Genomic DNA, 12,047 nt, shown 5'->3' with positions numbered 1-12,047 from the left:
CCAAAAAAATAATTTAAAAATTTCACTAAATTAGTTTTTTATTTTAATATTATCTTTACATTTTTACATGAGTAACTACTAATTATTAAATTTTACTCGTAAATATTTATTTGACTTTTGAAATTTGAAGATAAATTTAAATTAATCTCTAAAATTACAATTGACTCAATTTAGACTTCAAAATTTGTAATAGTAACTCACGTTAATATCTAAACTAATTTTTATAAATAGTATGTTAATTTGTCAAGATTTAGATTTTTCGCTTAGATTTTATGTGAATCAGATATACTAAACGTAGTATAAATTTGACTAATTCTCTAACATCTTTATAAATACGATAATAATAAGTTTAATTTAAAAATTTTGAAATTCTAAAAGTATCAATCAAATTTTTAAAAACTCTAATAAGTCTCAATTAAATAGATCTTAAGCAAAAAATTTAAATCGCAATAAATTAATATATCAAATTAAATAATCAACATATCATTAACAAAAATAACTTAAAAATTAATATAAATTATGATTATAAATTTCAAAATTCAATTTAAATCTATTAAAATTTTGACTAAAATTAAATCCAACCTCAAATTTCAGACCCATTAAATATTAACTCTAAATCTGATGCTGTGGTGTACTCGTTGGCTAGCATACTTAAATTGTATTTGTATGTATAACATGCTACCGAATACGGATGGAAACGAGCTAAGGCTTGGTTTTGGTCGTAGGCTGAGGCTCCACGTGTTCATCCAGCACTGCATGGGAAGCTTGAACACATGCAATTACGCAAAAGGACAACCTATTCTATTATTTATTTATACAAAAGCATTCATTTATTGGAATATGATGTGTACCCACTATATTCGGGAACAAGATTAGCACTAAAATCGAGCTTAAACCTCGGAAACAAACAAGCAAGAACAGAAACCTCTGACTAAGTCATTCTTATCCCCTAACCGTTATCCACAACAACGAAACCCACCTCTCAAACCAAATCACGTCTCTGCACAAGTCAAAGATACTGGTAACGGCGCTTACCAGATACATCGGAACAAATTAGGCCTTTACTAACACACCATTCGCCTATAAAATCAAAACTAACTCAACCACAAATGGCAGGTCACAGAACTCATTCTTACTTGTTATTCTTTATTCTCTTATAACTCAAATACTTACTTGAGCGTCGGAGTGTCTTGTGCAGGTGCTCCCGCCGCCGTGTTTCAGAGAACCGAGGTCATTCCACACCATTGAGCCAAGACGACGTATGACTTTGTCACGAAGTCAAGTGCTCAACTGAAAGCCATATACCTCGGCACACTCAGGACGGAACATTTGGCGCCAACCGTGGGGCAGAAGATCTAACCCCACTCTATTACCACTTTCCCTTTTTTATTTTCTTCTTCTACCCACGGTTCATCAAGCTGGTGACATGGCCGACAACGGAATTCAAATACCCAGTCAGGCCGAACTTATGGCCCAGATGGCCGAACTGCAAGCAGAAGTCAAGAGACTAGCTGAGCTATCCACCCAGAGCAGCAAACAAGAGGAAGGCAACTCCAAAGGTTCAACCCAAGGCAGAGCCGAACTCATAGGTGTCAAGTGTCAACCCCCCTAAGGAGAAACTGACCTTGGACAACCCATTTTTTGAGGAAATCACGAATTTTCAAATGCCAAAGCATTTCACACTCCCTTCCTTTCTTGAGCCGTATAAGGGGATTGGTGACCCCCGGGCTCACATTAAAAATTTTCAATCTATGATGTTTTTTAACGGACCTAATAACGATCCTGTGCTTTGCAGAGCTTTCCCTACTTATCTAGACGGGGCTGCCCTACTTTGGTTTTCGAAATTGTCTGCAGGATCAATCGCTTCCTTCGAAGATCTGGCTAGGTCTTTCATCGATTACTTTGCAGCAACTCGGATCTATGTACATGGATCAGACTATCTCAGCACCATCAGCCAAGGCCCACAGGAAAGCTTAAAAGATTATATGACCAGGTTCACAGATGCCACCATGGAAATACCTGACCTAAACCCTGCCGTCCACCTACATGCCCTCAAAGCCGGACTCAGGCCCAGAAAATTCAGAGAAATAATCGCGGTTACCAAGCCAAAAATACTGGACGAATTCCGGGAAAGGGCAGCAGGACAAATGGAGATCGAAGAACTCCGAGAGGCCGACAAAACCGAAAGGAGACCAAGAAAAGAGGACGACAGACCCTCCAGATCAGCGAACACTAGAGACATCGGCAAACCATTCAAGCTCACCCCAAAATTTGATAACTACACCAGAATCAATACGAAGAGAGAAAAGATAATCAAAGAAATACTCAATGCCAAGATTATAAAGCCACCAACCAGAGCGGGAAGCTACCAAGATCAGCGATTCGTCGACAAAAGCAAGCACTGTGCCTTCCACCAGAAATATGGTCATACAACCGACGAGTGCGTGATAGCCAAAGATCTCTTGGAAAGATTAGCACGGCAGGGCCTCTTGGACAAGTACATCGAGGGGCGAAAACACAGGGAAAGCAACAAAGAAGAACGTCATCAAACCTCGGCCAGCAAAGATACCAACAAATGGCTGAACAACAACCCACCTAAGGGGGTTATAAACTGCATATCTGGAGGATTCGCAGGAGGCGGCAAAACAAATTCAGCACGGAAACGGAGTTACCGTGCAATGCTAGCAATCGAAGGAACAACACCGCCAAACAACAAAGATATGCAGGACCTAGAAATCACTTTTAACCAAGCTGATATATGCTCGGCGCCCCTCACACAGACGACCCGGTAGTAATCTCCATTCAAACAGGCGACCTTCTGGTAAGAAAAGTCCTTTTGGACCCAGGTAGTAGTGCAGATGTCCTGTTTTACTCTACTTTTTCAAAAATGAATCTATCTGAAAAACTAATGCAACCCTCATCCGGAGAATTAGTAGGATTCTCTGGAGAAAGAGTGCCGATCAAGGGCTATATATGGCTAAGGACCACAATGGGAAATGACCCGTTGTCAAGGACCTTGGACATACAATACCTAATAGTTGACTGCCCTAGTCCTTATAACATTATTCTCGGAAGACCTGCTCTGAATATGTTCAGAGCAGTCATATCTACTTATCATCTATGTGTTAAATTTCAGGCACAGGGCGGCAAGATAGTAACAATACATTCAGATCGCCAACAAGCTCGGCAGTGCTATAATGCGAGCCTAAAAAGATCGGACACAAGCCTGAAACAACGTGAAGTCCATTCAATACATGGCACGGAAGTATTATCCTTGGCCGAGCTTGATCCTCGAGGGGACACCCAAGAAAGACCTCAACCAGCAGACGAGCTCCAGAAGATCCAACTGACCCATATGCAGGAACAGGTAACATACATCGGCCAAGCATTACAAGGACAGCAAAGGTCGGAACTGATAAAATTATTGCAAACAAACGCCGACTTGTTCGCCTGGACCCCAGCGGACATGCCTGGTATAAGTCCAGACGTAATCTGCCATAAATTGGCCACCAACAGGACAAGCCGACCTATAGCTCAGAAGAAGAGAAACCTTGGGGCGGAAAAGTCAAGGGCAGCCTTAGAAGAGACAGAGAAACTCCTCAAAGCCAACTTCATCAAAGAAATTCGATTCACCACATGGCTCTCAAACGTAGTCATGGTAAGGAAAAATTCAGGTAAGTGGCGCATGTGCGTCGACTTTACAGATTTGAACAAGGCATGCCCTAAAGATGCTTATCCTTTACCATGCATCGATAAACTCGTAGACAACACATCAGGTTTCAAAAGCTTGAGCTTCATGGATGCATACTCTGGCTACAACCAGATCCTTATGCATCCAGAAGATCGAAGCAAGACTGCATTTATAACTGAACATGATAATTTCTGCTATAGAGTTATGCCATTTGGCCTAAAGAATGCAGGTGCAACTTACCAACGATTGGTGGACAAGGTATTCCGACATCAAATAGGTCGGAACATCGAAATTTACGTCGACGACATGGTAGCCAAGACCACCCCAGAACGGCCACACTGTGACGACCTCAAAGAAATATTCGAACAGATCCGATCATACAATATGAGGCTCAACCCGGAAAAATGCGCCTTTGGAGTACAAGGAGGCAAATTCCTCGGGTTTATGCTAACCTCACGAGGAATTGAAGCGAACCCTGAAAAGTGCAAAGCAATACTCAACATGGCAAGCCCTAAAACGATGAAAGAGGTACAACAATTAGCAAGAAGGGTAGCCGCACTTTCTCGATTCCTACCAGCAGTATCAAGCCGATCTTACCTGTTTTTCCAGACGATCTTAAAAGATAAAAAATTCCAATGGACAGCAGAATGCGAGAGGGCGTTTGACGAGCTTAAAAACATCTTATCATCGCCACCCGTGCTACAGAGACCTATAGTCAGTAAATCCCTATATTTGTATTTATCCGTTTCCAATCATTCTATAAGCTCGGCTCTGGTCATTGAGACAGGAAAGACACAACAGCCAGTATACTTCGTCAGCAGAGTCATGCAACCGACAGAGCAAAGGTACCCGAAGATAGAACAGCTAGCCTTAACACTCGTAATCACGGGCAAGAAGACTAAGGCACTATTTCCAAAGTCACACAATAATAGTAAGGACAAATCACCCATTAAGGCAAATATTAGCGAAGCCAGAACTGGCCGGACGCCTGACCAAATGGTCGATCGAGCTTTCGGAATTCGACATTCAGTTCCAACCTAGGTCGGCCCTGAAAGCACAGATCCTCACTAATTTCATCACGGAACTGACATCTGACGAACATAACAAAACATGGGAATTACATGTGGACGGAGCGTCAAACCGAGAAGGAAGTGGGGCCGGAATAATCCTAAAAGAAGGTGACGAGGTAATAGCGGAACAAGCCCTCCAATTCCATTTCGCAGCAAGCAACAACCAGGCCGAGTATGAGGCCCTCATAGCAGGACTCAAGCTCGCACTAAGCCACCAAGTACAAAGCCTGACAGCACATTGCGACTCCCTCCTGGTGGTTCAACAGATCCGAGGTGAATTCCAGGTAAAAGATCCTTTGCTAGAACAATACTGGCTCATAGCAAAGGATCTCATTTCAAAATTCAGTTCATTTACTATACTGCATGTCCATAGAGAACAAAATGTTAGGGCAGACATATTATCCAACTTGCCGCCACTAGGGCAAATACACAAACATCGGCACTATCACAACTCACACTCACAAACCAAGCACTGAACTATATACATAGAAAACATTAACCGCCTTCATGATTGGAGAACACCTTTTTTGGAGTACATAAATACAGGTACCATACCCAGTACGGAGCCCAACCAACAACAGTTCAGACGTAAAGCAAGCTTCTATACAAAGATAGCAGGAGAGCTATACAGGCGCGGTTTTTCGCAACCATTGCTAAAATGCTTAAACAAGGATGAAGCAAGAGAGGTAATGGACGAAATTCATGAGGGTGTATGCGAAAATCACATAGGAGGACGAGCTCTCGCTGCAAAAATAGCCAGGACAGGATACTACTGGCCGACCATGAAGAGAGACTGCTTAGCAAAAGTCAAGGCATGTGACAAATGCCAGAAACACGAAGCCATCTCCACAAAACCGGCCGAGGTATTGCACAGTATGGAGGTAAGCTGGCCTTTTCACAAATGGGGACTCGAGATCCTCGGCCCATTTCCAATAGCACCAGGTCAGGTAAAAATTTTTTTAGTATCAATAGACTACTTCTCAAAATGGATAGAAGCATAACCCTTAGCAAGAATAACAGCCGAAAAGGTACGATCTTTTATATGGAAAAACATAATATGCCGATTTGGAATACCAAAGGAAATAATATCAAACAATGGTAGACAATTTACAGATAATAAGCTCGGCTCGTTTTTAAGAAATTTTAATATACAACATCATTTTAGCTCGGTCGAACACCCACAAACCAATGGGCAGGCCGAAGCTGCTAACCGAGTTGTGTTACAGGCGATCAAGAAAAAGCTCAATAACGCGAAGGGAGAGTGGGCCGAGCTAATACCGAAAATATTATGGAGCTACAACACCACGGTACAAAACACCACGGGTGAGACACCCTTCAGACTAGTCTATGGTTCGGAAGCATTAATCCCCGTAGAAATCGGGATTCCAACAATAAGAGCCGAGCTATATGACGAACAACATAACACAAGAGCCAGAAAAGCCGAGCTCGACCTAGCCGAGGAAGATAGGAAAATCGCTGCCATCAAACAAAGAGCTCAGAAACAACTAGCAGAAAAGAAGCACAACAAAAAGGTTGTGCCGAGGACCTTCTCGGAAGGCGATCTGGTTCTCAGACGAACAGAAGAAGCTAGACGACCTCATTCACACGGCAAGCTAGCCACAAACTGGGAAGGCCCATTCCGAATATCAAAAGTACTCGGAATGGGGGCTTACCAACTTCAAACACTACAAGGCAATACAATGTCGGGGAACTGGAATGTCTCCTCCCTGAAAATGTACAGATCATAACTTGTATAATTAGCGAATGAGGGCACTCTTTTTCCCCTTAGAGCTTTTTTCCCAAAAAAGGGTTTTGCCTAAGGAGGGTTTTAACGAGGCCGGACGCACAATACATTCAAAGAAATACGAATGACTATTTTTAGACAAATCTAATTCTAACCCACAAATCCGAAAACAATAAAGCATATGCTAAATCAATCACAGTAAAGCAATATTTCAAAACATGTTCAACACATGGCCGAAACAAAATACACCATTCAAGTTACTAATACAAAATCAAAAAGACCAAAACATCAGTCTACAAAGCTAAACTCGGCCAAACAAAAAAATAAGTTACAAACAACTACGAATCAGGGAGCATTCTCGTCATGCTCCTCAGCAGTACCATCCACGATCATCTTCCCACCAACTACGATCTTGGTCACGTCCAAAAGATCACAATTAAACTCAGGAGCCAAGAAGGAGATTTGACTAACAGCACGATCGAAACCAGAAGAAAACATCTCCATCCCTACCTCCTCCAATTCGTGAACCTGAGCTGTTAACTTCCCTTTGGCAACATCACTCTCCTTGATCTCAGCTTGCAACAATCGAACCTGATCCCTTAAGCGTCCAACCTCATCCTCAGAATCCTTTGTCCTGGTTATAGCATTAACCACGGCATCATCTTTTTCTTTCAAAGACTTCTCCAACTCGGCGACTTTTTCTTTATAAGACGCCTCAAGCTGAGAAGCTTTATCTACTACCTGTTGTTGTTCAGCGCCTATAAGCTCGACGGTACGACCAACACATAATAGGCGAGAGGAAACGATCTACAAAGAAACAACAAGGTGTAAGGATCAAATACCAAACGAAAATAAAAAAGACCATAAAGAAAACCGACCTGAACAAACTTCCCAAGGGCATCCACGCCAACCCTTCGAGTCATAAGCATGTCCCCCGGGTACTGAGACGCCCTATCCGAAAGCCCAGCAAAATCAAATTGCTCACTCCACAGAGACTGAGAACTCGACCCTGGAACGAAGCCATGGAGTCTTTTCTGACGATCAAAAGCAACCTCACCACCTCCCCGAGCCTCCTGCTCGCCCTCCGGATTTTCATTCTCGTCCCTCTTCTTCTTGTACGAAGACGTCGGCTGGGCAGCAGAATGAGCAACTTGACCACCATCGTCCTTCAGCACCCCCACACCACCAATACTTTTCTCTTTTTTCTTCTTCAGGAAAGACTGAAACTTCGTCGGATCAATAAGAGGAGCTCGGCCACCTGACAACATCAAAGATTAGAAAACACTACAAACCTCAGCAAAACTAATAACAGACAAACAAGGATACATATATACGCTTTCAAGCCCTCATTATCACCAGAGTCATACAAATGCAGAAGCTCAGAAATTGATAGACACTCTCCGGCAGCAAAACCCTCAACCAAAAAATCCAAAAGAGATTCCTCCTCCCCATTCAACTCGGAAGCCTCAAGAATCTGACTCGACTCAGAACACCAGTAAAGAGGAAACCTCTCGATAAGCTCATTATCCAAATAGAATGGGTACTCGGCCTCGACTGCCCTAACTTTAACAAACAGGGATTTAAAATTCTTAAATGAAGATTTGTACAAGAGAAACAAGGAACGACCCGGGAAACTACTAAGACAAACCCACAAACCCTTTCGAACACCTTTCGACTGAAACAAGGAGAAAAACAGTGGCAAAGAACAAGGAAAACTGAGAAAATCCATCAAACACTCAAAGGCACGAAGAAATGCCCACGAATTTGGGTGAAGTTGCGAAGGCGCGCAGTTAAGCTGCGTAAGAACGTTACACTCGAAAGAAGTAAAGGGGAATCTCACACCTAGTTCAAAGATACAGGGGGTATACATATAGAAATACCCCCAATCACCCTTCATTTCACAAACCCTATCAGTATCAGAACAGGGAAGAAGCTCAACAGCAACAGCAGAACCAACCCTAGCAATAGTCAAACTACCCAAATCAGAAATGGACTCCGCAGTGGTAAACGAGGAAGAACGAGTCTTAACATCGTCATGAACCCAATGATACAGGTCGTCTTCCCTCTCCTCAACCACTTTCAACTTCTCTCTCGCCATAGTAGTAATAACAAAAAAGTAAATGAAGAAAAACACTAACCTTGCGAAGACATGAGGGAGGGTAAACTGTAAAAAAGAAGAAGAAACGTAGCAGCAAAAATGTAGAGTCCCGAAGCGAAGTACAGCTATTATTACAAAGCCCACTAAATTAGTGGGAACCTTAGTCAATAACTACCGTCAACGTGGGGAATCAATCCACATAATGGCTCAGTAAACGAGTCACGAGAATAATCAAAGAGTCACCCCAATTTCCTTTCAAAATCCTTTAAATGGGCCACGGAGGCCCAGCAGCAACAAAAAGCTATTGAGCCACAAAAACGAAGTCAGCAACAAATCAACTAAAGTTCGCCCACTATTCTTACATACAACACTGGCCGAACTTGGGGGCTATGATGTGTACCCCACTATATTCGGGAACAAGATTAACACTGAAACCGAGCTTAAACCCCGGAAACAAACAAGCAAGAACAGAAACCTCTGACTAAGTCATCCTTATCCCCTAACCGTTATCCACAACAACAAAACCCACCTCTCAAACCAAATCACGTCTCTGCACAAGTCAAAGATACTGGTAACGGCGCTTACCAGATACATCGGAACAAACTAGGCCCTTACCAACACACCATTCGCCTATAAAACCAAAACTAACCCAACCACAAATGGCAGGTCACAGAACTCATTCTTACTTGTTATTCTTTACTCTCTTATAACTCAAATACTTACTTGAGCGTCGGAGTGTCTTGTGCAGGTGCTCCCGCTGCCGTGTTTCAGAGAACCGAGGTCATTCCGCACCATTGAGCCAAGACGACGTATGACTTTGTCAAGAAGTCAAGTGCTCAACTGAAAACCATATACCTCGGCGCACTCAGGACGGAACAGAATATATATAAAATTGAAATTACTGATGTCTTTTTATTTATTTATTCATGTAAAGTTTGTGCTTTTCATCACCCTGCTCGTGTTTTTCGTGGTAACCATTTTTCTTTTATATCTAATATGATGAGGAAATTAAAGTACTTGGATTCGAAGTTGAATGGTCATCATCATTGTCATTGTGGGCTATATAAAGCAAAAGAAAAAAACAAATGAGAAATAATTAAGGCTGAAACTATGTGAAGAAAAATTATGAGTATAGTTGAGGTCTGAAGTTGAATTTTGGTGTAGAAGTTCCTGAAATCATGCCATTGAAACTGAAACCGCCAAAAAATTGCTGGACAACTTGGAGACATGTTGTCAGTTTCGTTCAGTCTATATAATAATAATAATAATAATAATAATAATAATAATAATAATAATAATAATAATAATAATAATAATGTCTTTGAATTGAAATGAAAGGGCTAAGGGTACAATAGAAAAGGAAAATTTGTGACAAAAAATAGTTAAAATTAATCAACTATATATACATATTCTTAAGAAATTTTGTGTTGCTCAAGTTAGTATATATATCCAGGGATTCAATTAAAAATATAAAACAAGTTCCTGATGAGAAATACGAATTTTACACGTTAAGCTCTCCTGTTATTTTAATTTTTTTTTTTTTTTTATCGTTCCACATGTGAACCGTTACACTGTTAATGGGTTCGTTGAATCGTTGTTTTCTGCTTTCGTACCACACAGTAAATACCAGTTTGTCTTATTTAAAAAATTCTAAGGATTTTATTGTCTATTTTTTGTTATATTTCAATAAAGACCTATTATTGGTACGGTCTTATCTACAAAATTTTAAGGGGAAACATTATTGTAAATATTTATTTTGTACAGATTAAGTTTTTGTGGTTAAAAATAATGACACATATATATTAACAGTGGTATTACTATTGTTAAAGGATTTGGATTCTCTAAGTTTAAATTTTACTTTAGAGAGTAAAGTGTACTTTTTTACCATTAATTTCATAAGTGGGACCAAGAATAAATATAAAAGAGAAACTATTTAAAGGTAGAAGATCACACTTTACTCTCTAAAGTGAAATTCAAACTTTAGAAGATCCAAATCCATTGTTAAATATTAATTTGTATGGTTTAAAATAAATATCTATATTTTCTGTATGAATTTACATCTGTATATTGTAATTGACCAATTTTAATAGTCTTAATTCTTAACTATTCATTTAAGTTATAAACAACATCAAAAATATTATGCTAACAAGTTATAGTTTAAATCGTATAATTTTTTTATACTTATTTAAAAACTGCCAATTTGAAATTTCTTTTAGTTTTCTTCTTTTCTAAAGAATAAAAGATGGATAATTTTTAAAAAAATAAAATATCGTTTTTATCCCAATATTTATAGTAAATTCTAATTATACCGAAACAACATATTCTATGTCGTAGATATAACATATGTTACGTTTTAGTATTTACAGTTTATTTGTTAAGTCATTATTGTCTTATTTTTACTCTAAATACTAATTAGAAAAATCATTTTTGTTGATTACGTAGAGTTTGAGAGAACTTGTGCAAACCGAAATTGTGTTCGAATTTCTAAACAAATTAAAAGGTTATATATAGATATGTTTAATTTTAACGTTTCCTTCATCATCTCTTGTTATACAAAAGGATATTGAAATTTTAATAAATTTATAAGACTGAATAAGATAAGACAAGATACTAAAAATAAAATATAAAAAATACAAAATATAAAATTTAGTATTTTATATTTTATTTTGTGATACACAGAATATAAAATAGAATAATTAATAAAGTCTAATTTATTTTTATTTTTTTCACACAAAATTTTAAAAAATATAATTATAAAAATTTAATAGTGATAATAAAAAAAATAAATTGTATTTTTACCTAATAATTCAATATTTATTTTGTTATGAAGAACATATAAAATATACTAATTTAGTATTTTAAAATATAATATTTTTATTCATATCTTACATATTAAACATGATTTTATATTTTTATATTTATATTTCAGTGTTCTATTCTAATAAACAAACACAAGCTAATATATTGTTCGATAGGGATTATTTGAGTGAAGTCTTTGTAAGGGAGGGGGAAGGAGATTTTCACAAGGTCACAATCCTTAAATTGATCAGTAGAATTAATGCGTGTTTGGATATCAGTTTGTAAATGGGAGTTTGCATTTTGATGAAAAGTGAGTTTGTGTTAAAGTGATTTATGTTTGGTAATCTTTTATCAAAATGGATTATAGTAAAGTAAATATTGTTTGAATTACACTACTCAAAATTACTTTTAGATAAAAAATTACTAAAATAGACATCAAATTAAATAAATTTTTTATATTATTCTATCATTTTAATTTATTTATTTAAATAAATATTAATTAATTTTATAATAAATTAATATTTACTTACTAAAATAAAAATAATATATAAAAATTGACAAAATATATTTTTATATCAAAAGCAAAATAATATATGAAAAATATATATCAAAATATACTTTATTAAATTATATTACTTATAATTT

The 12,047-nt window shown here is 38.2% G+C and overlaps 2 protein-coding genes across 2 annotated transcripts; both read left to right on the top strand.

Moving 5' to 3' along the window:
• The first annotated feature begins 1,754 nt into the window (after positions 1–1,754).
• Positions 1,755–2,792, top strand: LOC130974473 (uncharacterized). Its single transcript, XM_057899352.1, has one exon. The coding sequence runs from the start codon at positions 1,755–1,757 to the stop codon at positions 2,790–2,792; it is 1,038 nt and encodes a 345-aa protein (XP_057755335.1).
• Positions 2,793–2,887: 95 nt separating this feature from the next.
• LOC130974472 (uncharacterized) lies at positions 2,888–6,509 on the top strand. The gene is made up of 4 exons (XM_057899351.1): positions 2,888–4,536; positions 4,646–5,034; positions 5,308–5,642; positions 5,958–6,509. Exons 1-4 carry the CDS (start codon positions 2,888–2,890, stop codon positions 6,507–6,509), a joined length of 2,925 nt encoding a protein of 974 aa, XP_057755334.1.
• Positions 6,510–12,047: the final 5,538 nt, after the last annotated feature.

The sequence above is a fragment of the Arachis stenosperma genome, chromosome 4 (genome assembly GCF_014773155.1).
Source record: "Arachis stenosperma cultivar V10309 chromosome 4, arast.V10309.gnm1.PFL2, whole genome shotgun sequence".
NCBI classification, from domain to species: domain Eukaryota; kingdom Viridiplantae; phylum Streptophyta; class Magnoliopsida; order Fabales; family Fabaceae; genus Arachis; species Arachis stenosperma.
The sequence above is the reverse complement of the archived record's forward strand: the minus strand, read 5'-3'. Positions and strand labels throughout refer to the sequence as shown.

What these genes read in the sequence shown, in the direction of transcription:
- LOC130974473 (XM_057899352.1), top strand. Translation starts at nt 1,755, where the DNA reads ATGTTTTTTAACGGACCTAATAACGATCCTGTGCTTTGCAGAGCTTTC.
- LOC130974472 (XM_057899351.1), top strand. Translation starts at nt 2,888, where the DNA reads ATGAATCTATCTGAAAAACTAATGCAACCCTCATCCGGAGAATTAGTA. An exon ending in ATGCAACCGACAGAGCAAAG is followed by an intron (nt 4,537 to 4,645) that starts GTACCCGAAGAT and finishes TCACCCATTAAG; the next exon opens with GCAAATATTAGCGAAGCCAG. An exon ending in GGTGGTTCAACAGATCCGAG is followed by an intron (nt 5,035 to 5,307) that starts GTGAATTCCAGG and finishes ACATAAATACAG; the next exon opens with GTACCATACCCAGTACGGAG.